This window comes from Trichoderma breve, chromosome 4 (assembly GCF_028502605.1).
Source record: "Trichoderma breve strain T069 chromosome 4, whole genome shotgun sequence".
Lineage (NCBI taxonomy): Eukaryota > Fungi > Ascomycota > Sordariomycetes > Hypocreales > Hypocreaceae > Trichoderma > Trichoderma breve.
In genome coordinates, this window is record NC_079235.1 from 2,062,250 (window position 1) to 2,084,279 (window position 22,030).

Here is a 22,030-nt window from a genome sequence, read left to right on the forward strand (position 1 = left end):
CGGCTCTATTAACTTCAGATGCCGTAGTCCTGCCAGCTCGACCCGTCTGTCACGATGGACACCCTAAAGAAGATTCTCATTGTAGTTTTAGCCATATCTTTTATGGTATTCATTACCTTTTTCGGCAGACTTCCAGCTTTGAGGTGAGTTAGAGAATCTGTGTACAAGAGGGGCTTGTTACTGAACACAGGGGACACGTAGGAAAACGCCCATCGCCTGGTTATACAAGCTGATATGGATTCATTTCCCCAACCTGGTGTCGAGTATAGATCAGACACTCACTGGTGGGCGAGTGACTGGATCGATGTCATGGATTTATAATCGCCTCATGTATGACCGTCATCCAACGATCGTGGTATGTAGTTCCCATAGCTCTCTTCATACGCATGATCCACGACTTACACATATCTTCCAGATCTTCTTTTTATTGATCATGACGGTCTCTGAGTACATGTACCTCCCTGACGTCTGGCCCAAGATCGGCCTCTTCACAAAGTTCACCGCCACCATCGCCGTCATCCTGCCGTACGTGTTCCTGTATCTCGCCTGCTCCGCAGACCCAGGGTACATCACCCGCGAGAATCATGCGTACCACATGTCTCTCTACCCTTATGACTACGCCCTCTTTCACCCGGGCAACGAATGCCGCACCTGTCGGTTCCTGAAGCCCGCGCGATCAAAGCACTGCGATGTCTGTAAACGCTGCATCGCCAGGGCCGATCATCACTGCGTCTTCATCAACTCGTGTGTCGGCTACGGCAACCACCATTGGTTCCTTCTCCTCCTTTTATCGACGTGCGTTTTGGCGACCTACGGCGGCTTGCTAGGTCTCTACCTGTTGACGTCGAAAATAAAAGAAGAGTACCCATTATGGACTGTCTGGCCGGGCCAAGATTTGGAATTCACAGAGTACTTTGCTGTCTGGGGCTGGGGCCTTCACGGCGACATCCGTGTCGGTGCTGCCACTCTTCTCGCTCTCCTCACCTCTCCTCTAATATGGGCTCTCTTCATCTACACCGTCTTCCTCATCTACTGCGGAACCACGACCAACGAGTCCATGAAATGGACAGACTATAAGGAGGATATGAGGGACGGCTATGCCTTTCGACGTCCTTTGGCGCCTAACCGACCCCGTAACCTGCGTTTGGAGCCACTGTGTCCTCGCTGGCCCTCGTTGCCAGAGCACATCATATTGGCCACTCAAGACGCGCAGCCACCAAGCGACCAAGGGAATTACCCAGGCGAGGGCGAGTGGGAGCATGTATGGGACCTAAAAACCGTCGACAACTTGTATGACATGGGATTGTGGCATAACCTCGGCGATGTCTTCTTTTCCAACTATGCATTTGATGACGGAACAGAGGAGCCCCTAGCCGAGCGTCGGCCACGAGGGCGCAGTATCTCTACCACCAAGTCTGGATATCCTCAATGAAAGAGAAATGAATGCTCTTGTACTACATTCGCGGCATGAGAAAGAAACAACTTCATCGATACTGTTGGAATAATGGGTTTTTATATTGTATTTTTTCCCCTTTCTTGCTGGACATCTTCGTATCATCATTCATGTTCGTCGTATCTACACGCATCTAGGTCTTGCGTAGACCTACCAAGACTACCTAGTAATAAAGTATATACCCATCCGCCACCATTGGCAGAGATGCCGATCCCCTTTGTCTCTACCCTCATCTAGAGCGCTTTGATTATAAAAGAAAATGTTTGTGTGTGTTTCCAATTGATATGTTTCTTAGATTATAGAATGGTACCAAATCTAATTCCCCAAAGGTTAGTCTTGTTCTGGAGGGCTGTAACACGTTCAATGAATGATGACAACTTACCCAAAGGTCTGCTTGATGCTTCGCACGTAATACTCGCCCCAGTTACGCCTGGTCACGTCCTCCTGGCCGACAGGAACGCCCTCCCAGGTGACGCGCATGACGGTAACGTGGTCGATATCGTTCTGGTCAAACTCAATGTTGAGCTTCGAGTAGTGGCCGGCGGGCCACTGGTTCAATCTCCAGGTTTGAACAATCTTCTTGGGCTTTTCCAGCTCAAGATATTCTCCAGAGACGTTGCCGTCAAAGAGCTCAAACTTGCCTCCTGCCTTTGCTCCCTCAAAGACCTTTGGCGGCGCCCGAGTGAAGGCGGCCAATCGCTGAGGGTCGACAAAGGTCTGATACAGCTCCTCAGCAGTGGTGCGGAACTCTTGGTCGTCACGCACTGTTACCGTGTTGACAACGCCCGAGCTGCTAGTGTGAGAAGCTGTGGGCTGAGCTGCAGCCTTTGGCGCAGCCTGAGGGAGGGTTCGTGGGGTAGAGAAGCCACTGGAAGGGTTGGAGCCGGGGGCATGCTGGATATCCTTTCCATGCTCAGTGATCAAGGCACCAGCAAGTTTCTGAAACTCTTTTCGGAGCTGAGGAACAAGCTTTGATCGCACGAGATCCTTGACGGGCTGCTTCTCCTTTGACTCTGAGAAGATGTCAATCTCAAACTAGATACGGGTTGTTAGCTATATGTGAGAAGAAGACAAGTGAAGAGGGCAATTATACATACCACGTACTCGTCCTCTTCTGTATCATGGGCAATCTCGGGAACAGTAATGTTACCAGAGACCTCGTCGATCTCGGCAGTGGACCCTAGGGGAAAGTCAGCCCCAGACGCTCTCACCATGAACGTTGAGGTCTACCATACCAGAATACTCCAGCACTAGCTTAACATCAAAGATGGTGATGACTTTCCCCTTGCGTTGGCTGACGTCAACGTCACCACTCATGCTCTGGACCTTGGTAATTCTGGCCTTGACGTCTCCATTTTCGGTCTCAAGCTTGGTCAAGTTTTCCTCGAACCACTCTTTTGCCCAGGCAGACGCATCCTTGTTCACCCAGTGCCAGTTGTTGGGGTTGTGCAGAACCATTTTGACGAGCAGGCTTAGAAAATAAGAAAAATTTTAACCGGTCGTCCGCGCAGCGGGCAGGTCCTGTTCGGTTCCAGTGGTTAGCTTCAATGTCAACCCTAGATCGAGCAGAAGAACAACGCATAATTGAGCTTGCAAACAAGGGTTCAGAAATGGTCTAAGACCTAAGCATTTTGGTCATCACTGAAAGGGAGTACAAATCACTCTATGACTGGTGCCAGCTGGTATCTCATCATGTAGGGGTTATGCAATGGTGGGCAGTTGTATGGGAAGCTTCGGATTCAACGTACCGTATTGATTAGAGCTGATTAAGAAGTAAGAGTATGGCGTGAAGGTGAAATGGTGGTTTGAAGCAGAGAAGGAGAGAATTGGCGGGCTGCTTGAAGAAGGAAGAAAGAGAGACCTTCAGAAGCCTCTAGAATTTTTATGAGCCTCGTCTCCACTTTCACGCTAGTCTAATTGGCTGGTCAACGTAGCCTCACCAAATAATAAAGTATTACATAAGCCATATAGAGCAACGTAATTCGTGAATGGATTCAAGCACGTCCTACAGGACACATGTGCACTTCAAGTAGCTCTGCGGCTGGCGGCATATTTACATTGTGCACGCAATATATTATGGTAATAGTAATAGCTTGAAGCCAGACAGAGGTGATTAACAAGCCCCCAAATACTCTTGCTATACTTGATCTGTTTCACACCTCTCTAGGATTTCGGTGCACTGAGACGCCAACTTGACAGCTAGATAAGGAGCAGCTCCGATTGGCCGTGAGCTTTCGCAAACAAGACAAGAATGGAACGCTCATGTTATCCGGAACATCCGCTGTAAACCCGCGGCTCTGCCGTGCAACTCAATTGACGAGTTCAAGTAAGCTCGAGAAAGGCCGAGCAGGTTTTGTGGCTGTCCGAGCGATGTGCTTGCTGAGCCATTCCCGTGGCACAAGAATGATTAAGATTAAGCCTTGGAAGTTAGTCGAGTGACATATCCTCAATCAATATACTGGTACTGCAATGCTAGGTCTTACGATCCATTCAGAATCTCTGATTACTTGTGGATATTGTGCCGCTCAGACCCTTTTCTATAATTGCACTTATTTGCAGTTCATCATGATACCGTTATAAGATCACTCAGAATGTGCAAGGCGCATGCAATGGAAGGCAAAGCATCGAAATGTCCGTAGGGCTTATTACTTACATCACCAGAGTAACATCATGATCCCAGGTTCCTGGCACAGTTTCTATCCTCGTACAAGCGTCTGCATATAATCCTTACCCTGTAGCAGGAAGATTGTAACCGAGCGGCTGTTAATATGTAACCACTCGCTGAAGGCGGCCTGTACCGTATTAGTGATTTAAATAGCCGCTTCAATAGTCGCCAAGCGTGATTACTTCCGCTTATGTCAACACCAGTTTGAGGAATTCATTCGACGCAACAGGGCGTGCTAGTTTGCCCGCCGTGCCTCATACTCAGCAATAAGCTCAGTGAGAGGCGGGGCTAGCGCCCATGAAGCTGAATCTGGCAGAGGAATCTGAAAGTCAGATTAGTAGAGCGACCGAGTGCCGGGTCAGCGAGGCTGCACACTATCTGGGTCTGGCGCCGTTATCAGCGCGGTTGCATGACACACGACCTCAAGATATAACGGCTGCTAAAAAAAATCAACAGCATGTTACTCCTTACAGGTCATTGGCGGGCTCGCCGTTGGGAGGAAAAGGGGAAATCTGACGCCTCCTTATAGCAGATTCCAAATCGTGATCGATTGCTATTTTTTGCTTCCGGTGATTTCACCAAGGGGAAGATGGAAGGGCAAGGATGATTATGCGCAAGAATGCCGGCCGGGCGGTTATAAGCCCACCAACTGCCGAAAGAGCAGGGCTATTGAAGACAAATTGGTGCGGTCTTGTTTATGTCCGAGTATGTTATCTGTATCGTATCATGAAGATGGAGATGAAAAAATTTAAATAAGAAGGTGAAAAGTCAAAAACACCGAAGAAACAGTTTCGGAAAAGTAAAAGCGAGCAGATTCTGCAAAAAATCGACCGAGTTTTGAGTAACCCATCCATCCGTTCCTTTTTGTCGCTCCAATGATGCAGAATCCAAATGTGGGAGCGCCGATCTATTCTTGGAGATGGATCTCCATCTGCAGCTCTGATTGGCAGCTATATTAGGAACACATGTGGTTCAATGGCTGCCGGCGCTTAGTAGCGCATTGTTTCTTCCAGCCAACAGGAGCCGGTTCTCGATAATAAACTTGCGTCCAAAGCAGAAGAAAAAAAAAAAGCGCGATCCACGCAGGGGCGGTCGCATGTCTAGTGGCAGACGCCTTCGTACCGAGTACTTGGTAGAATGTACCCCGTACCACCTACCAACACTGGGTTTTCTCAATGCAAGCACTTCGCGATGGCCTCGATATCTGCCTACTTCGTATTCTCAGGCCACATCACATGTTTGTAACGCCGTTCTGACATTCGACTCCTTATCTGTGCTTTCTTTAAAAGTGCAAAGGAATGCACGCCACATTGACCAGGTCAGGACGAACTGTGGGAGATGCAAGTTTCATACCTACATGCAGCCTAAATCACCAATCAACCTGTAACCAACAGTCGCATGCAGGCATGATTGATAAGGAAAAAACGAACAATGCACGTTCGGTTGTGTTCTTGAAAACGAGGTGGCCCACTTTGTCGTCGTCACATTCCATCACACACCGGACCGTCCCTGGCATTTCATGGAGCGTCCGGGTATGCGCTTTTAGGCAATCCTTGAGTCGACGGCGGGAATCCTTCAGCAAGCTTGCAGCGATCGAGCTCCTTGGTTTGCCATCTTGAAACGACAAAACGTCCAACTGCATGTAATACTACGGAGTAGGTAGTGTTAGTTATAGATACAGTAGTGCTATGTATGCGTTATAGGGAGGGATTGAACACACGTGCAGATGCAGAAGCGCATGTACGATATGTATTAGAAACAGCGGGTACAAAAGATCCCTGGTACCTGTACATGGGATTTGCGCACTGGCGCCACAGGCTGGTCGCCTCGTCCTGGCTCGGCCTAGCGCGCCGCTTCCACAGGGACCGCCAAACTCGCGCTCGGCCAAGCAGATCTCGCCATCACCACCAAACGGCCCCTCAATGCGCTGCCTTGCGTGTTGCCATGCTCCCTCTTTCTGCCTTGATGCAGGCTTCTTAATGGCTCGTGTCTGGCTACGGTGTTAGTGTCCGAACCGGTACGTCCAGGCCAAGCCAAAGCCCAGCCGCGCCGAATGTACTCGTACCTCAGCCGCGGCTCGCTCCTTTTCCCACTACGGGATGCCGTGCGACTCGCCATGTTTGATCGCTTCCCGTTTGCCCATACCTGCGTCAAGTGCCTGTCCAGACAGAGTCCTGTACAGGGAACATCTCGTGCCTGTACCGTACCTGTATGGTAGCAGCCGTCCTTCCTGGTCTTGTCGCTAGTCCAGCTCTTCCCCCTCCTCGCCCTCTTCTCGCCAATCCGAGCGCTCCTCGTCGACCGGCCTCTATCCGCCACCTGAAATCGATGCTCTGGGGTGGATCCAGGGATGCCAGGCGAGACCTCCAAATAGAACGAAACACAGACCTCATCTGGCATACCGCCTCCGAGTTGGTGTGGAGTGCGCTGCCGCCGATAGTTCTGACATCAGGCCCGACCTGGGGGCCCATCTCCAGATCCAATCTTCCACCTGCCTTCCAAGTCGCATCCCTCGGCAGCCTCAGCACTTCTCAGCAAGCGTCTTTGCCCCCCCTAGGTCAACAACAAGGGTCAAGGGTTACTGACTTAGGAGACCGCGGGCGGTTGGGCGTCTGGGAGCTTGAGCCAATATGTCTTCCACCTCTCCCCGTGATCCCACGCGTCTTCGCCATGCCCTTCATCCGCTCTCAACCACGTCCTTAGCGGGCTACGGTAACCAGCTCGTCTCGCCCATATCCGCTGTGTCCATGGCTTCCTCTCATGTCCAGACGATACACACGCCTGGCAGCGCCATCTTGCCGTATAATCCGCAGGAATGGGTAGCATCGCCAGCCGCCATGGCAGCGACAGAGCGACCTCTGCAGTTTGTGGGCAGTGAAGCTCAGGGTGGGGACCTATTCTTTCTTTTTTCTCGTTGATACTCTCCCCAGATGGCTGTTTTTAGAAACCTTTCCTATGTCTCTGCTAGATCTTTGCTGGGCCTCTTCAACATCTCCCTTGGACTACCTGCAAACGGGCAACAGTAGTGTGCTGACCAGATTTGAAATGACAGCTTCACCATCAAACCCGCCTCCGCCTCCGCCATACACTCCTAGGAGAAGCATGCAGCAACCTCGTCCCGTCAGTATGGCTTTCGACTACGTACCGGCGCAAGTGGCCGCCCCTGCTGCTTCACGCTTCTCTAACATGCTGGGCCACCGGCCCTCTCCCGAGCCGCCAGCTGCTGCTACCCGCTCATTCCCTCCCCCGCCGGGTGCGAGTGGTAGGGGAAGTTCTCGAGAGCGTCTCTTTGCACTGGCATCTTTGGGAAGACGGAGAGATACCGAATCAGCCAGCTCCCCAGAGCCGATGCCCGCGTCCAGACGGAGCGTTGGGCCTGCCCTGTTCCATGCCATGGAGCAAGAACGAGCCGCAGCTTCATCTGCTATCAACGTCGACGCATTTCCCCCGGCATCTCGTAGAGCTGCCTCCACAGGCGCCATCGATACGCCGACGTCTGCCCGCTCACGGTCTACTTCTCAGACGAGGTGGGAACCTGGCATGCCACTCCCTCCGCCTCCGCCTGGGCCACCTCCGCCGCCTTCGTCGAGCAGATCACAAAGCGTACAGGGCATGGACAGGAACAATGTGCCCATCATTTCCCCACCAACTCGCAGGCCTCCCCCTTCCGGTATATCGTCTCTGGGACCCGTTCCCCCAACGCCCGCCGACTGGGTTGACAGTGACACGCCGCCTGCCGCTCGGCCTCAGACCCAAGTATCCTCTGCGCAGTTACATCCTCTCGCGTCCGTCCAGACCGGCGAGTCTTCACGACAAATGCAGCTACCGCAGCCCACCCAGCCAGCAAAAGGGCGGTCCCCTAACCTGACAATTGATACGACGAGCGCGAGCAATCCTAGCGAGCCCATAGAGCCCCCCCTGAATTCTTCGGGCAGCGCAAGTGGCTTGAATCGTGCCAAGGCTGTGCGCCATGACAAGACCATTCTCCAGAGGAGAAGCGAGAGTCGCTCTCGACATGAATCTAGGGGATCCATTGACAGCACCTTACAGGGACAGCATATTGCCGACATTATTGTTCCCCCGGCCGGTGGCCTGGCTCGTAAGCTTACTGTTGGCAAGACAACTCCCCGGAGCGCTGGGAAAGCCCCCATGGACCAACCTCTTACTGGGGAATCGTCGAATTCTCGTAATTCGACACCTCGGGCACCGGATTCGGCCACACTGTTGCACCACGAAGCAGCCACGCCACCGTTTTCGCCAACACCGGGCAAAGCCTACCGACAACGCGGCGGAAGCCAAGGCGCTGTGCCAAAATCTCTCCCGACTCCGCCGCCTCAAACCAGGTCTGCCTCTGGATCGATGATTGCTGAGGCATCACGCCTCTCAACGTCCATGGCGGCGTCGCCATCTAAAGAAGTGATTGTGAACCAGAGCGCTGCCGAATTCGCAACTGGCACCATCGAACGGTTTCGATTATTTGCGATTAAAGAAGCCTCGGCTGCCACAGACGCAGACCGAGTCCGTCTCTTTTCAGATTTCATAGTCGCCGAGTCCAGGATTCGACGTGAGAGATACTCATCAGCTATTGGCGCTATGGGATCCGAGATCTTCGATTTGAGCCGTGATCTATTTCGCCCAATGAACGCTGCCCGGCGAGAGTCGATGAATTCACAGTCTCTGGGCGATTGGACTCCGGAGTCTTCGGAACCAAACCGATCCCACAGAGGGTCTGTCAGTTCTGTCCATCAGGCTGACGACTCATCGAGCTCGGCCCCGGCATCTGGCAGCCTCCCATCTGGTAGTCTCCCACCTTCTCCTGGGATAAAGCAACCTCTTAACTGGGGCGGCACCGCAAATTATATGCCCTCGCTCTCCCCCATCCTTAGCATGAGCGTGAGTGACAACCACGAGAATAGCTCACGTGGGAGACCCCCCAGTCGATGGTGGGAGACGGATTCGAATGGTGACCCGAATCGTGGTGGTTTTGAGAGATCCAAACGTGAGTCCAAGTACATGGGTGTTCCCAAAGACCAGTGGATCGAAGATGAGCAGAATACTCCGCATTATGCGACTATAAGCGAGCAAGGCTCTTCGTCAGAGTATCCTCCGGAAAAGACAGGCTGGCATGACCAGGGAGAGGCGGTATGGACTCCTCAGCCCTCAAACACCTCGGTGGCCTCTACCCCGTCGACAGCGACAAACAGGCATGGGCTTTTGGATGTTTCCAGATTGGTCACCATGCCACCCCCTTACCCAAGGCATCACCCTGCGGTGAATAATAACCACCCTGAGCTGACATCGATCCGTACCTCCGTACGATCTTTGAGCGAGTTGGCGGATATTGAGGGATCAAAAGAGAGATTTGCTTCTAGCAGCCTCCGGCGCCGAGAGGAGGCTACCAAGGCAGCAGGAGAGCGTCGCCTCGCGCTGAGATCCAACTTGCAGAAAGAAATCAATTCGGGAAATTTGGGATACGCTGATGCCGCGGCGATTGAATCCGACTTTAACGAACAAGAGAAGGATAAGAAGAAGGAGATTGAGAAGCTGGAATACGAGCATTTTCAAAACCAAGTGGTACTGCCGTTGAACGACATTCTGACGGAGCGAATCACTCGAGCGACAGAGCTATTCGATGATCTAGCACGGCACTTATTCGATAGTAGCGAGATCGATGCCGATATGCCCCAAGAAGAAGGCGACGATAAGCCCGAGCTATTAGAGAAACTGACTCTCCTCAAATGGATCTTTGAGCAGCGCGAGTCTTTGCACCGGGCCATCTACGACTTGCTATCCGACCGCAATGCCCGCTACCGTGACGTTGTGCTGACACCATATCGACTATCTGGCAACACAGAGAAGCTCAAGTCGGCTGAGGCATTTTTCAGAGAGGACGCAGACAAGCGAGAATACGCGTATGCCAACGAGGTGCTAAATCGGGCGCGTGAATTCAGGTCCGTGATGGAAGAGGCAGTTGCGCGTGGCATCGAACTACAGCTTTCGGCGTTTTGGGATATTGCACCGCCGCTTTGCGGTCTTTTGGATACTATCCCGATGGATCTGGAAGATTTTGGTGTTCAAATCCCGGCTTCAGAGTACGAGGAGAACCCGGCGTATCACGATCACCCGCTGCAGTACCTTTACAGCCTGCTGCTCCATGCCGAGAAGAGTACCTATCAGTTCATCGAGGCGCACACAAACCAGCTGTGTCTTCTTCATGAGGTCAAGGAGGCTGTTGTGAATGCCAAAGCTAGGGTACTTGCGACGCAGCTTGCCGAAGCAGACGGCACACCGATCCGACCTGAGGACCGAGAGCTGCGGGCGAAGCAGATGCGAGAGGTGGAGAATCGCCGGCTGACGGAGGATCTCAAAGAAAAAGTACGGGTTGTACAGGACCAGTGGAACAGCTCACTGGGAACAGCCATGGCGGCAGTGAAGCAGCGGGCTGGCGAATGGCTGCTGCAGACGGGAGGATGGGACGAGTCCCTAGAAGATAACGGAGTTGGCGTGGTGTGAGCGTGCACTTAACTGATTTTTCATTATTTTTCATCTTTTTTCACCCCCTTTTTCCATTCAGCTCATTCGTTTTTACTTTCAACGGCACTTTTTAACGACGATTTCAACGATGATGCAAAGAGATGAAAAAAAAAAGAGAAGAAGAGCTTTTCACGACATCTGATTATTGGCAAGCGAAGAGTTGGAATTGGCACACACATGCTTTGTGCCTGATTTTTGATACCCCATCGAGGAATTTTATACCTGGCCTAGAGCTTTGGCATTTTCGGATATTTCATTGTATATAAGTAAATATATATATACATATACCAGGTAGATATGTATGGCCGAACATGGCGCGTGTATACATATAAAAAACATGAGTGGATATTTGATGTGGATATATCGTAGAGTTTCTTCATTTCGTGAAGTTGGTAGTTAGTAAAGCAGCCGTTGTTGCATGTCCCTCGTCCCATTCTAGTAGGGGACGGTGCGTGGTGCCGGGCCTGGATGAGATAATTCCTGACACTCTCTCCCTCTCATTCCTCTCAGTGCTGTGCAGGCCCTGTGTTGCTGTGTCCCAGTTGGTGTAGTGGTATCTCCTCCCTTTTGTTGTATGTGTACATGTGCGCCATCGTTGTGGCGCACCGAATCGAAGCTCACAGAGTTTCCTTTCCGTGGCTATATTCCCCGCTTGAGCGCTCGTTTCCGTCGAGGCGCCAAATTGTTCCAGTGTAGCCGCGCATTGCTACACGGCATTCCGGCTTCTCCAACGTGTCCCATCTCTTCCCGCGCCGTTTCGCAGGATACGTATTCATATAAATAGAGTCGTGAGAGGTCACACGACAGCATCCCACCCAAAAAAATCAGGTATAAAAAAGACAAGAGTCGAATAGTAGTAGAACACAAAATAAAAAAGAAGAAGAGGAAGAAGAAAAAAACAAATTTCATCTTCCCCCTTCCTCTTCCCAACAGAGCCCGCGCTCACTGCGTCTTCTTCTTCTGCACCGAGGGAAGATCCATGCCGACTCTCCGGGCGGTTAAGCGGATGCGCTCGTCCTGGTCCATCTCCATGCCCGGGTTGTAGCGCTCGATGAGGGTGACGTACATGCGCTGGGCGCGGAGGTAGGCGATGAGCTGCTGGGCGAGCTGGGCCTGGTGCTCTAAAGAGTGTGAGGAGGGCGCAGAAGAAGAGGGAGAGGAGGGAGAGGGAGAGTCGACGAAGGAGGAGCGGATGCGTCGGTGGAGAGGAGTTCGCGGAGAGGAGAGGATGGGGCGGGGCGGGAGCTCGCGGAGGAGGGAGCGGTAAATGGCGCGGAGGTTGGCGGGGGAGGAGGCCATTGCGGGAGTTTGGTGAGTTTTCGTATATAAGGGTTAGAGGGGGAATAAGGGAGAGGAAGAGAGGGTGGTGGTGATGGGAAGCTGGAGAAGGTTCCGAGGCTATTACTAGGTAGTTAGCACGGGTTAGTTAGCATGTTGCAATTCTCCCATCTGATGTGATTAGATGGGATTTTTTTTTGGCTCGGAAAATTGGGTGGCCGGAGCGCCGGGGGAGGAAGAGGAGCCCCGCCATGAGGGAGCTCGTTAGCGGGAGCAAGGCGGCGGGACATCGGAGGCGGTAGCGGGGTAATTATTAGAGTAGCAGCGAGTTTGGCAGTTAATGGCAGCGATATCACGGGCCGTCGGTCGGGGAGTTGAAATTGATCTTTACAATATTATACAGCTTCAATTACTGGGGATTAATATACATTCAACTGCTGTTTAAACATCATTCCTCGTCAAATCTCTAAACAAAACACGCACGGAGAGACATCCTTTATATAGCTCACAACAAGGCTTGCCCGTCGTCTGACTGCGGGCTGAATGTCCTCCTCGTCATCTCCACATAAGTCAGCCTCCAGTCCATCGCCGGTCTCATCTTCTTCCTCTCCGTCCTTAAAGCTTCGATTCTTCCTCTTCCTGGCCCTTCCCGCCATAATCCTCATCCTCGCCCTCCTCTCCCCCTCCACAGGCGCCACAACGGCTTCTCTATCGCTCTCCATCGCCCGCCTCGTCCACCAACCCGGACAACAGCTATCCTCCCTCCTCCGCCAAACTCGATTCTTCTCCCTCTCCACCACAGCCGCAACCATGCGTTTGGACAAGTACGAAAAGGAGCTGCAGATCGCCCAGCTCGCCGTCCAGCGCGCCTCCATCCTCACCAAGCGTGTCTTCCACGAAAAGGCAAAGGGAACCGTTGACAAGAACGACAAGTCTCCCGTCACAATCGGTGACTTTGGCGCACAGGCGCTCATCATCGCCGCGCTGCAGCACAATTTTCCGGACGATGCCATTGTCGCCGAGGAGGAGTCTGCGAAGCTGAAGGAGGATGCTAACTTGAGGACCACTATTTGGGACTTGGTCAAGGATACCAAGCTGGACGATGCTGCTGCCGAAGAGCTGCTTGGCGGACCTATCAAGGATGTCGATGCCATGGTTGAGCTTATCGACAAGGGAAACAGCCCCGGTGGCTCTCAAGGACGCATCTGGGCCATTGATCCTATCGACGGTACAAAGGGCTTCCTCCGTGGAGGCCAGTATGCAGTTTGTCTCGCCCTCATGGTCGATGGTGACGTCAAAGTCGGTGCCCTGGGATGCCCCAACCTCCCCATCGACAACGATGCCCGCCTCACTGCCGGCATTGGTGAGAACCAGACCGACGAGGGTCACGGCGTGCTCTTCTCCGCTGTCCAAGGCCACGGCGCCACGAGCCGCCCACTCGCGACAGTCAGTCTCGACGTTGAGGCCGGCACGCCCATTTCTATGCGCGCCATTGATGATTTGACAAAGGCCAACTTTTGCGAGAGCGTCGAAGCTGGACACTCATCTCACGGAGACCAAGCTGCCATCTCACAGAAGCTGGGAATCACCGCGCAGAGCGTTCGCATGGACAGCCAGGCCAAGTACGGCTCCATTGCCCGCGGCGCAGGCGACATCTACTTGCGCCTCCCCGTGAGCGCGACGTACCAGGAGAAGATCTGGGACCACGCTGCTGGCGATCTCATTGTGAGGGAATCAGGCGGCCAGGTTACGGATATTCATGGCAAGAGGCTGGACTTTAGCATTGGGCGGACGCTCGCTGGTAACAAGGGTGTTGTCGCGGCGCCATTGGCGGTGCATGGAAAGGTGTTGGAAGCGGTGCAGGAGGTTTTGAGTGCCAAGTTGTAAGACGTCTGCATAAGCGGTGATTGATAAATGAAGAATAAAAATACCATCTTGAAGGACTACAAAATTTTATATCTACCGCATGTTTAAATCTTGAATGATGATTGCGAATATACAGATATGGTAATATATAGGTATATATATAAGTGTGTGTGTGTCTAAATACCTCGCGAAAGAGGCTCTTTTTTCAACTGATGATAATACAAGTCTGTCAAACACCCATACCAAAAGACCACATATTGTACATTTGTCGTTTCTCCCCCCACACTCCTTTTTATTCGCAGCCGTCACATCATCATTGACCTTAGGCCATTTCCCCTCTTTCCCCTCTCTCATGTCATAGTCATATCGTTTATTTAATCTTCTTCTGCTTCAACTTGATCGTCTGGTCATTGATAAACACACCCTTGCCCTTGTACGGCTCCGGCGGCCTCCACTTGCGCACCACGCCGGCGAAGCTCATGAGCACCTCGCGGTCCGGGCCTTCGAGCAGGATGCGCGTCAGCGACGGCGTCGTGACGGTGACGCCCTTGGGGATGCCGACCTCGACGGGGTGCGTGAAGCCGAGCTTGAGGCAGAGGAACTTTTGGCCGGGGTACTCCTCCTTGGCGCCGCGCTGCTCGACGCTGGCGCGGTAGCCGACGCCGACGAGGCGGATGATGGCTGTGTGGCCTTCGGAGACGCCTGTGATGTGGTTGCTGAGGTAGGACCATGATGTGCCTGTATGGTTTCAAAATGTCGGGCTCGAGGTTAGCAGTGTTCGAGACTACTCTCTCCAGCAAAGGGAAAGGGGATGCAAAATGATAACGTACCCCACATCTCTTTCTGCTCCTTCGCATTCGGATCCCTTACGCTCAGCGTCGCAGTCTTGTCTTCTTCGCTCTGTACCAGGTCCACAAACTCGGGCACATCGAGATTTAATGTTCCTATGCCACACACACTCGTCAGTCCAACACACTCCTTGAAAACCACGAAACCAAAAGTCCTCAATGAAGAACAAGCCTTCCAATAAGTGTAACAGAAATATACTGCCAACAGGAAAACAAAAACTACACACCCAAAGGTCCCTTGACGGTAATCGTCTTCCTCACAACAGGCTTATACGACGTCGCCGACCTCAACGTCTTGGGCTCGCCCATCAAAACCTCAACACCCGGAGGAATCGACAGCGGCGTCCTCCCCAGCTTCGATCCCCGGGCATGTGTCGTCGAAAACGGTCGTCGTGCGGAATGCCATGTGCTGGAGGCGGCGGTCGATGATGCCGGGAGGAGGGACGAGAGCGGGCACGGCGAGGCTGCCGCCGCGGACAAGGCCTGGCTGAGAGCCTTGCCGCGACGGGGAGCGAGAAGTGCGGCCATTTGGGCTTTGGGGAAGCTGGGCCGGGAAGGGTTGGCGCAATTCAATGGCTGGCGGTTTGTTCGTTTCTTTTTTCGAGGTGGGTTGGTTTGGTGATGGCGTCTGGAATGGGTTGAAGTTTTTGCTGAGTCAGCATATAGAGTGCGCATGTTGGGTCATGCGCACTGTACCCTTGGTGATGTATTTGCAAGGTGCGATTCAATTCTTCTTAAAAAGTCCAATTCTTAATCACTTTTAGTGCAACTTTTGCATTAAGAGACAATGAAAATAGCTTATTTATTCTGTTTTAGATATCATTATTAGAGCATGGGGCTTTTAACCACAGTCATTAGTCTCAAAGTACGTCAGGTCCAGCCAAGCTACATGTAGATTTCTTGTGTTGTCTTTGGTGTTAGTCGATCCAGTGCAACGGTGCGTTCCCTAGCTGTCAACAAATTAATAGGTTGTAGGTAGTCAAAAACAGGTTTGTCTGTCTCTAATAAACCAAGTCTAGTTAGTTCATAGCTGGGAAGTGGTATACTGGCTGTATTCTTGATCTGTGGGAAGAGCTGGGCTATTATTTTCTGCCTACAAGCATCATTCCGAGTCAAGACATATGGCGAGAATCTTTGCCTCTGATAGTATAGTACACATGCAACAAAGCGGAATTATATTTCGATATGTTTAGTAGATATCATATATTCCCTTGCTCACTATGTGATAACGTCTTGCTTGTCAGCTGTGCTCGTGTAGCCCCCCATGTAGGCAGCGGTGCATTTAGGCGGCTATCATGCATGCACGTCAATGGATCAGAGCTATATCCGTCTTAGTTGCTGCGATATCACAGCTGAGCATCTTTGATATCTACCTAACAGAAAGAAGGCATTTCTACACACGGCACTGCAAATATAAAACTTATCGGATCCTTACTTCCTTGTTGCGTTTTGTTAGACCAAACATCTAAACAGAGCAGAGATTTAGCCCACCATGCGATATTCAGAGTATGTTAAATCTGTCTCTTCTCTCGTATCTGTTCTGACAAGAGTATAGGGGAACTATAGTGGAAGTTAATTTGGACGACGACGAACCTTCCTACGGTACTATCGTTGCCATTCATGTGACTAATCCCTAGACTTTTCTGGTGGAAACAGTAATGAGGCTTACTACTATTCAAGGATGGATACTACGTTGTCGCAGTCAACAAAATGAAAACGCTAGGTGCCGACTTAATCGTGGAACTCACCGAGTCGGAAGTAAAGAAGGTGGATGAAGATCCAGAGGCTAGGCGAGAGTTGGAGTACCTTCAGAGTTTGCGGAACCAATAAAAAGAGTAATATATACATGCCGTTATAAAGCTCAGTACAAATTGTATTATGGCAGACTCGCTGGTATCTAGACTTAATGTTACAATCTAGTGTAACTAACTATGTCTTGTATATTAGTATGAAACATCTCTCTCTAAGCGATACACTTACATATATATATATATAATATTAAAAAGTTCCTTGATTTAAACTCCTCAATATGCAACTTCAAGTCTTCGCCGCCCCTACGCTGTTATCTGGGTTTGTTCCAGATAACTTCCTCTTTTCCACTTCCCAAAACTTCCTATACTTTTCTACAGCTCCTCGCCCATATTCTCTTTGAACGTCAGCCAACCAATCCTCATCTATCTCGTCCCGCCAGTGAGAGTCCGGCCTTGCACCATTCTCAAGCAATATCTTGACAATATTCCAGTAGCCCATGATAATGGCAGCGTTTAATGCACTCCCGTACTTACCGCCTCGTACATTGACATGAGCCCCCTTCTCGATTAAAAGCTTGATCGATTCAGCTTGGCCAGACCATGCCGCTGCCTGTAGCGCAGAGCCATACTCTCCGCCTTGCGCATTTACATCAATATCCGGACAAATACCAAGAAGTAAAGCCACTGTTCTATCCTTTTCATAGACATCGGAAAGGTTCGTTGGAGCTGCACATATACAATACAGCGGAGAGCCCAACTCTCCCACCGCAAGATGAATGTCGGCGCCATGTTCGATGAGGAACCGAATCCTGCTCGGCTTTGTGTCTTTGTCATCGAATCGCATGTTTCGAAACGCGTAGTGCAAGGCAGTTCCACCACGCTCATCTACCTGGTTAATATCTGCGCCTAATTCTAGAACTCGCAGCAGCAAGGAGTTGTCTTTGCTCTTGTTTGACGAAGCGACCCCGTGTAGAACAGACCCGGAGGAAACCCCAGGAACATCGATATGTGCGCCGTGATCGAGCAGAAGATGAACCATTTCATCGTCATTACGCCAAAAAGAGCAAGCAGTAAGAAGCGCAGTTCCGATCCTGCCCCCAATCTTGCGGACTGGTGCGTTCACATCTACACCATTGTCGAGAAGAAACCGCACGACTTCGGTATGCCCCCAGTGGCAGGCAGACTGAAGTGCAGATCCATATCCACCACCTTGCAAATTTACATCTGCGCCGCTATCAAGGAGGAGACGAACTAGCTTGATATTCCCAGCTGCACAGGCTGCTTGGAATGCGGTTCCAAACAGTTTGTTCTTGGCTGTGGCATTGACATCAGCGCCATGGTCAAGCAGCAGCTGAACCATTTTGACATCTCCATCTTTTCCCTCCTTGGGTCTTGTGAAACAAGCAGCGTGGAGCGCAGTTGTAAACGCACCGCCTTCGACATGGACATCTGCTCCCCAGGCCAGAAGTAACGGCACAAGGTCAGAGTTCCCATAGTGACAGGCTGTTTGCAGAGCGTTGTCGTATGGCCCTCCTTGGGCATTCACGTCGGCGCCGTTTTTCAGGAGTAGTTCTACCATGTTGTGCCAGCACATGCCATCGTTGCCTTTAGATGCACAAGCATTGTTCAATGCGTTGCCATGCTCTGACCCTTGAGCCGCGATGTCGACGCCGAGAGCGATGAGGAGCTTCGCGACCTTGATACAAGCGTCTTCATCTCTGCTAGAATAAGAGTAGCAAACTGCCTGCATTGCTGTTCCATGATCTCCTCCTTGGACGTTGGGATTTGCGCCTAAGCCGTGTAGATACTCGATTCGTGACTGATCGATATCCAGGGCCGCACAAGCTATGTGCAATGAGTTGCCCCAACGGCTCCCCAAAGCGTTGATGTCGGCCCCTTTACCCAGAAGCAGCTCAAATGCTTTCCAATTTCCTCTGAACACTGCTTTACAGAGTGCCCCTTCCTTGGTGATGTCAGGGCTATTATCGAGCAGGAACTGTAAGCATTCCAATATTGAGGCCTCGTCTCTAGATGATCCCGCTACTTTTTCGAGCGTGTATTCGTCAATCTCGGTTCCGCCACGGACAAGCAGCTCTATGATATCAAAGTGACTTCCAGCAGCTGCAGAGTTCAAGGCCCATTTGCGTACATCGGTGCCATCAAGAGCCGCAGCCATGACTTCATTCTCAACAAAGTATCGCACAATTTCTATATGGCCACCCAAGGCAGCTTGTGTCAGAGGATTTCGACGTGTCGCGTTTTCCAAGTCGATGCTAGCACCTTTATCAACAAGAAGGCGGACAGTTTCCAAGTTTCCTGCCGAGCTTGCATTCAACAAGGCTATATCCAAGTCCCATTGAGTAACGTACTCGTGCATGTCGAGCCCCTCCGAGATTAGCATCTCAGTGAGCTGAGTTGCGCCCAAATAAGCAGTGTAAATCAGGGGATTCGTCCACGCATCAGTACTGAGAAACGGACAACTAGTAAGCGAGTCAATCATGCTGAATAGACTCGGACTGCGCATAGCCAGGGCAAGATTCGCGGCTTGGGCAGTCTCCAGAGGCCATGCTGAGCGAGGGACCATTTCGAGGTGCAGAGGCCAGTTTCGAGCGGCATAGGTCTTTAATTTTGAGACATTTTGCTCTTCGTTTTCATAAGTGTTTAGGGGTATGCCTTGGGGGTTGCACTCGAGATGATGGATCAAGTTGGAGTGAGCAATGTGTAGATGAGCGTCCGTCTCTGTAAACGAAAAAGCTGATGCAGGACCATGTCTAATTCTGCTGGAAGTCAGATACTCTTTGATGGAAGGTTCAGCTAGCCAAACATGATGCTCATCGACAACAGCCAAGCCAGATAAGCATTTTAGAACACTATTTGTAGAAACCAGCCGGTCTGCTTCGTCAAGAGGAGCACTCTTGATTGTGTGTTGAGCGAGAATTTCGGTGAAAAGGTCGATAGTAAGGCGTTCGAAGGAGAAAGTGAGCCATTTGAGCGAGTTTATAACCCGGTATTGGAGATTTTTGTCGATTTGCAATAATATTCCGTCAAAAGCTGCATATAGACTACGGGATAGTTCCTCCGGGGCCCTGTAGATTGTAGTGTCGTTGGGATTATCAGTTGCCGTTTCCGTCATCGTGACCATTCATTCAATGTAATCGACTGTAGTGTTTTTAGTAAAATTGAGTTGATTTCGTTGTCAAGTTCGCAGGACTTAAAGTATGATGAGAATATAGGCTTATCTGACATTACGTCGGTACCTAAACTTTTCATATCTACCCTGTATATATATATGGGTTCTTCTTTTTAGCTTACCTAGCAGTAAAGCAGCCCTGATCTTCGGAGAGCCTTGTATCGTACAACTTGCAGTGCTATTGGATGGATGCATTTTCTAATCATTTAGCTTGAGCTCTGTTGATTCCGGTAGAGTGTGGAGACGAGGCAGACATGACCTGTCGATCATTCATGGGGTAGGTATTGAGCGTCGTTGGTGTTGTAGGGTGAGATTTTGTACGACTGACCCTGGGGGAAATTTACAGAGTGAGTGTAGACACTCAAGCAATTAATTACATCTCGGGGATCAACAAGCATCACACGTAGTTACAATAAAGAGGCACACATGCACAAACTGGGACTGGCCATCAAAATGTGTTACAGTACCGTAATCGTACTCTTCTTATTTTCATTAGGTTTGCAAACACTTGCCATCTGACCGAATGTCATATCGCGCGTGGATATCAAAATGGTCGTCCAATCATCTAAACAGACCCCCGCAAGGCAAGTCCTACAGCGTTAATCAAGGGTAACACGGGAATAGTGCAACCCCCAAGAATTTAAAGTGAAAAAGAAAGATAAAAAGCCCGCTCGCTCATTTGCTAGGAAGCCTTTACTCCTCATCGTGCTCAACAGGAGCCTCCTCCTCGTACTCCTCCTCGTCAATACCGGCCTCCTGGTATTGCTGGTACTCAGACACCAAGTCGTTCATGTTGGACTCGGCCTCAGTGAACTCCATCTCGTCCATACCCTCACCAGTGTACCAGTGCAAGAAAGCCTTGCGACGGAACATGGCGCTGAACTGCTCGCCGACACGCTTGAACAGCTCCTGGATGGAGGTGGAGTTACCAATAAAGGTAGACGACATCTTCAGGCCACGGGGAGGGATGGCGCAAAGGGCAGTCTGGATGTTGTTGGGGATCCACTCAACGAAGTAGGTGGAGTTCTTGTTCTGAACGTTTCGCATCTGGTCCTCAACCTCCTTCATGGCGACCTTGCCACGGCTAGACATTCTCTGTTAGCATCACATGTCGGTATTTCTCGGACACCTTTGTCACTTACAAGATAGAGCAGCAGGTCAGGTAGCGACCGTTGCGGAAGTCGGAAGCAGCCATCATGTTCTTGGGGTCAAACATCTGCTGGGTGAGTTCCGGCACGGTGACGGCACGGAAGGAGTGAGCACCGGGGCTCGTCAGGGGAGCGAAACCGACCATGAAGAAATGGAGACGGGGGAAAGGAACCATGTTCACAGCCAGCTTACGCAGATCAGAGTTAAGCTGACCGGGGAATCGTAGACAGGTGGTAATGCCGGACATGACAGCGGAGACGAGGTAGTTCAGGTCACCGTAGGCAGGGTTAGACAGCTTCAGGGTGCGCATGCAGATGTCGTAGAGAGCCTCGTTGTCAATGCAAAAGGTCTCGTCAGAGTTCTCGACCAGCTGGTGGACAGAGAGGGTGGCGTTGTAGGGCTCAACGACGGTGTCGGACACCTTGGGGGATGGCATGACGGAGAAGGTGGCCATCATTCGGTCGGGGAACTCCTCGCGGATCTTGGAGATCAAAAGAGTACCCATACCGGATCCGGTACCACCGCCAAGGGAGTGGGTGATCTGGAAGCCCTGGAGGCAGTCGCAGCCTTCGGCCTCACGGCGGATCACGTCAAGGACGTTGTCGACGAGCTCGGCGCCCTCAGTGTAGTGGCCCTTGGCCCAGTTGTTTCCGGCAGAGGATTGGCCGAAGATGAAGTTGTCGGGTCGGAAGAGCTGACCGAAAGGACCGGCACGGACGGCGTCCATGGTACCGGGCTCAAGATCGACGAGGACAGCGCGAGGAACATACTTGTTGTTGTTGGCCTGCAGTATCCGAGGTCAGAATAGGGGCTTCTCGAGTGGCGCATCTAGCAGGGAAAAGGAAACACGTACCTCGTTGAAGTAGACGTTCATGCGCTCGAGCTGGAGCTCGGAAGAGCCTCCATAGATACCATTGCTGTCGAGACCGTGCTCGCCAGAAATGGTCTGCCAAAAGGCGGCACCGATTTGGTTACCCTGTCAAATAGTGTGAGCTCCTGTCCGCGGTGTCGTTAAGGGGGGAACTATGGAGGGACGTCAACTTACGCACTGGCCGGTCTGGATGTGAACCTGTACATCGAAAAAGAATCAACAATTAGCAAACGGACATCCTCAGAGAATCACGACACGCCTCAATCGCGCTGGATTGCCGCGCAGAAAAACGCCAATGTGTTCGTTTCGTCGTGGTTGGCGGGGTATAATTTCAGGGGCACCAGATCCCAAACGCGTTTGGCGGGAAGCTCAAGTAAACAACAGATAGAGGGGGGACTCACAATCTCACGCATGATGGCTAGTGA

At 51.4% G+C, this 22,030-nt stretch overlaps 8 protein-coding genes across 8 annotated transcripts; 3 read left to right on the forward strand and 5 right to left on the reverse strand.

The window, feature by feature from the left end:
* Positions 1-54: 54 nt before the first annotated feature.
* Positions 55-1,432, forward strand: T069G_06898 (DHHC palmitoyltransferase domain-containing protein; the record flags this gene model as incomplete). Its single annotated transcript, XM_056174108.1, has 3 exons — positions 55-143; positions 202-355; positions 416-1,432. The coding sequence occupies 3 exons, from the start codon at positions 55-57 to the stop codon at positions 1,430-1,432; spliced, it is 1,260 nt and encodes a 419-aa protein (XP_056027687.1).
* A 317-nt stretch (positions 1,433-1,749) lies between these two features.
* Positions 1,750-2,911, reverse strand: T069G_06899 (activator of hsp90 ATPase protein; the record flags this gene model as incomplete). The annotated part of the gene is made up of 4 exons (XM_056174109.1): positions 1,750-1,768; positions 1,836-2,488; positions 2,551-2,633; positions 2,689-2,911. The coding sequence occupies 4 exons, from the start codon at positions 2,909-2,911 to the stop codon at positions 1,750-1,752; spliced, it is 978 nt and encodes a 325-aa protein (XP_056027688.1).
* A 3,837-nt stretch (positions 2,912-6,748) lies between these two features.
* On the forward strand, positions 6,749-10,631 carry T069G_06900 (uncharacterized protein; the record flags this gene model as incomplete). Its single annotated transcript, XM_056174110.1, has 2 exons — positions 6,749-7,004; positions 7,171-10,631. 2 exons carry the CDS (start codon positions 6,749-6,751, stop codon positions 10,629-10,631), a joined length of 3,717 nt encoding a protein of 1,238 aa, XP_056027689.1.
* Positions 10,632-11,594: 963 nt separating this feature from the next.
* T069G_06901 (uncharacterized protein) lies at positions 11,595-11,951 on the reverse strand (the record flags this gene model as incomplete). The annotated part of the gene is made up of 2 exons (XM_056174111.1): positions 11,595-11,765; positions 11,832-11,951. The coding sequence occupies 2 exons, from the start codon at positions 11,949-11,951 to the stop codon at positions 11,595-11,597; spliced, it is 291 nt and encodes a 96-aa protein (XP_056027690.1).
* Positions 11,952-12,740: 789 nt separating this feature from the next.
* T069G_06902 (inositol monophosphatase family domain-containing protein) lies at positions 12,741-13,817 on the forward strand (the record flags this gene model as incomplete). The annotated part of the gene is made up of 1 exon (XM_056174112.1): positions 12,741-13,817. One exon carries the CDS (start codon positions 12,741-12,743, stop codon positions 13,815-13,817), a length of 1,077 nt encoding a protein of 358 aa, XP_056027691.1.
* A 349-nt stretch (positions 13,818-14,166) lies between these two features.
* T069G_06903 (ribosomal protein l6 domain-containing protein) lies at positions 14,167-15,172 on the reverse strand (the record flags this gene model as incomplete). The annotated part of the gene is made up of 3 exons (XM_056174113.1): positions 14,167-14,534; positions 14,627-14,740; positions 14,872-15,172. 3 exons carry the CDS (start codon positions 15,170-15,172, stop codon positions 14,167-14,169), a joined length of 783 nt encoding a protein of 260 aa, XP_056027692.1.
* Positions 15,173-16,681: 1,509 nt separating this feature from the next.
* T069G_06904 (ankyrin repeats (3 copies) domain-containing protein) lies at positions 16,682-19,528 on the reverse strand (the record flags this gene model as incomplete). The annotated part of the gene is made up of 1 exon (XM_056174114.1): positions 16,682-19,528. The coding sequence occupies one exon, from the start codon at positions 19,526-19,528 to the stop codon at positions 16,682-16,684; it is 2,847 nt and encodes a 948-aa protein (XP_056027693.1).
* A 750-nt stretch (positions 19,529-20,278) lies between these two features.
* On the reverse strand, positions 20,279-22,018 carry T069G_06905 (tubulin/FtsZ family, GTPase domain-containing protein; the record flags this gene model as incomplete). The annotated part of the gene is made up of 5 exons (XM_056174115.1): positions 20,279-20,669; positions 20,728-21,518; positions 21,588-21,710; positions 21,780-21,803; positions 22,007-22,018. 5 exons carry the CDS (start codon positions 22,016-22,018, stop codon positions 20,279-20,281), a joined length of 1,341 nt encoding a protein of 446 aa, XP_056027694.1.
* Between the last annotated feature and the right edge of the window lie 12 nt (positions 22,019-22,030).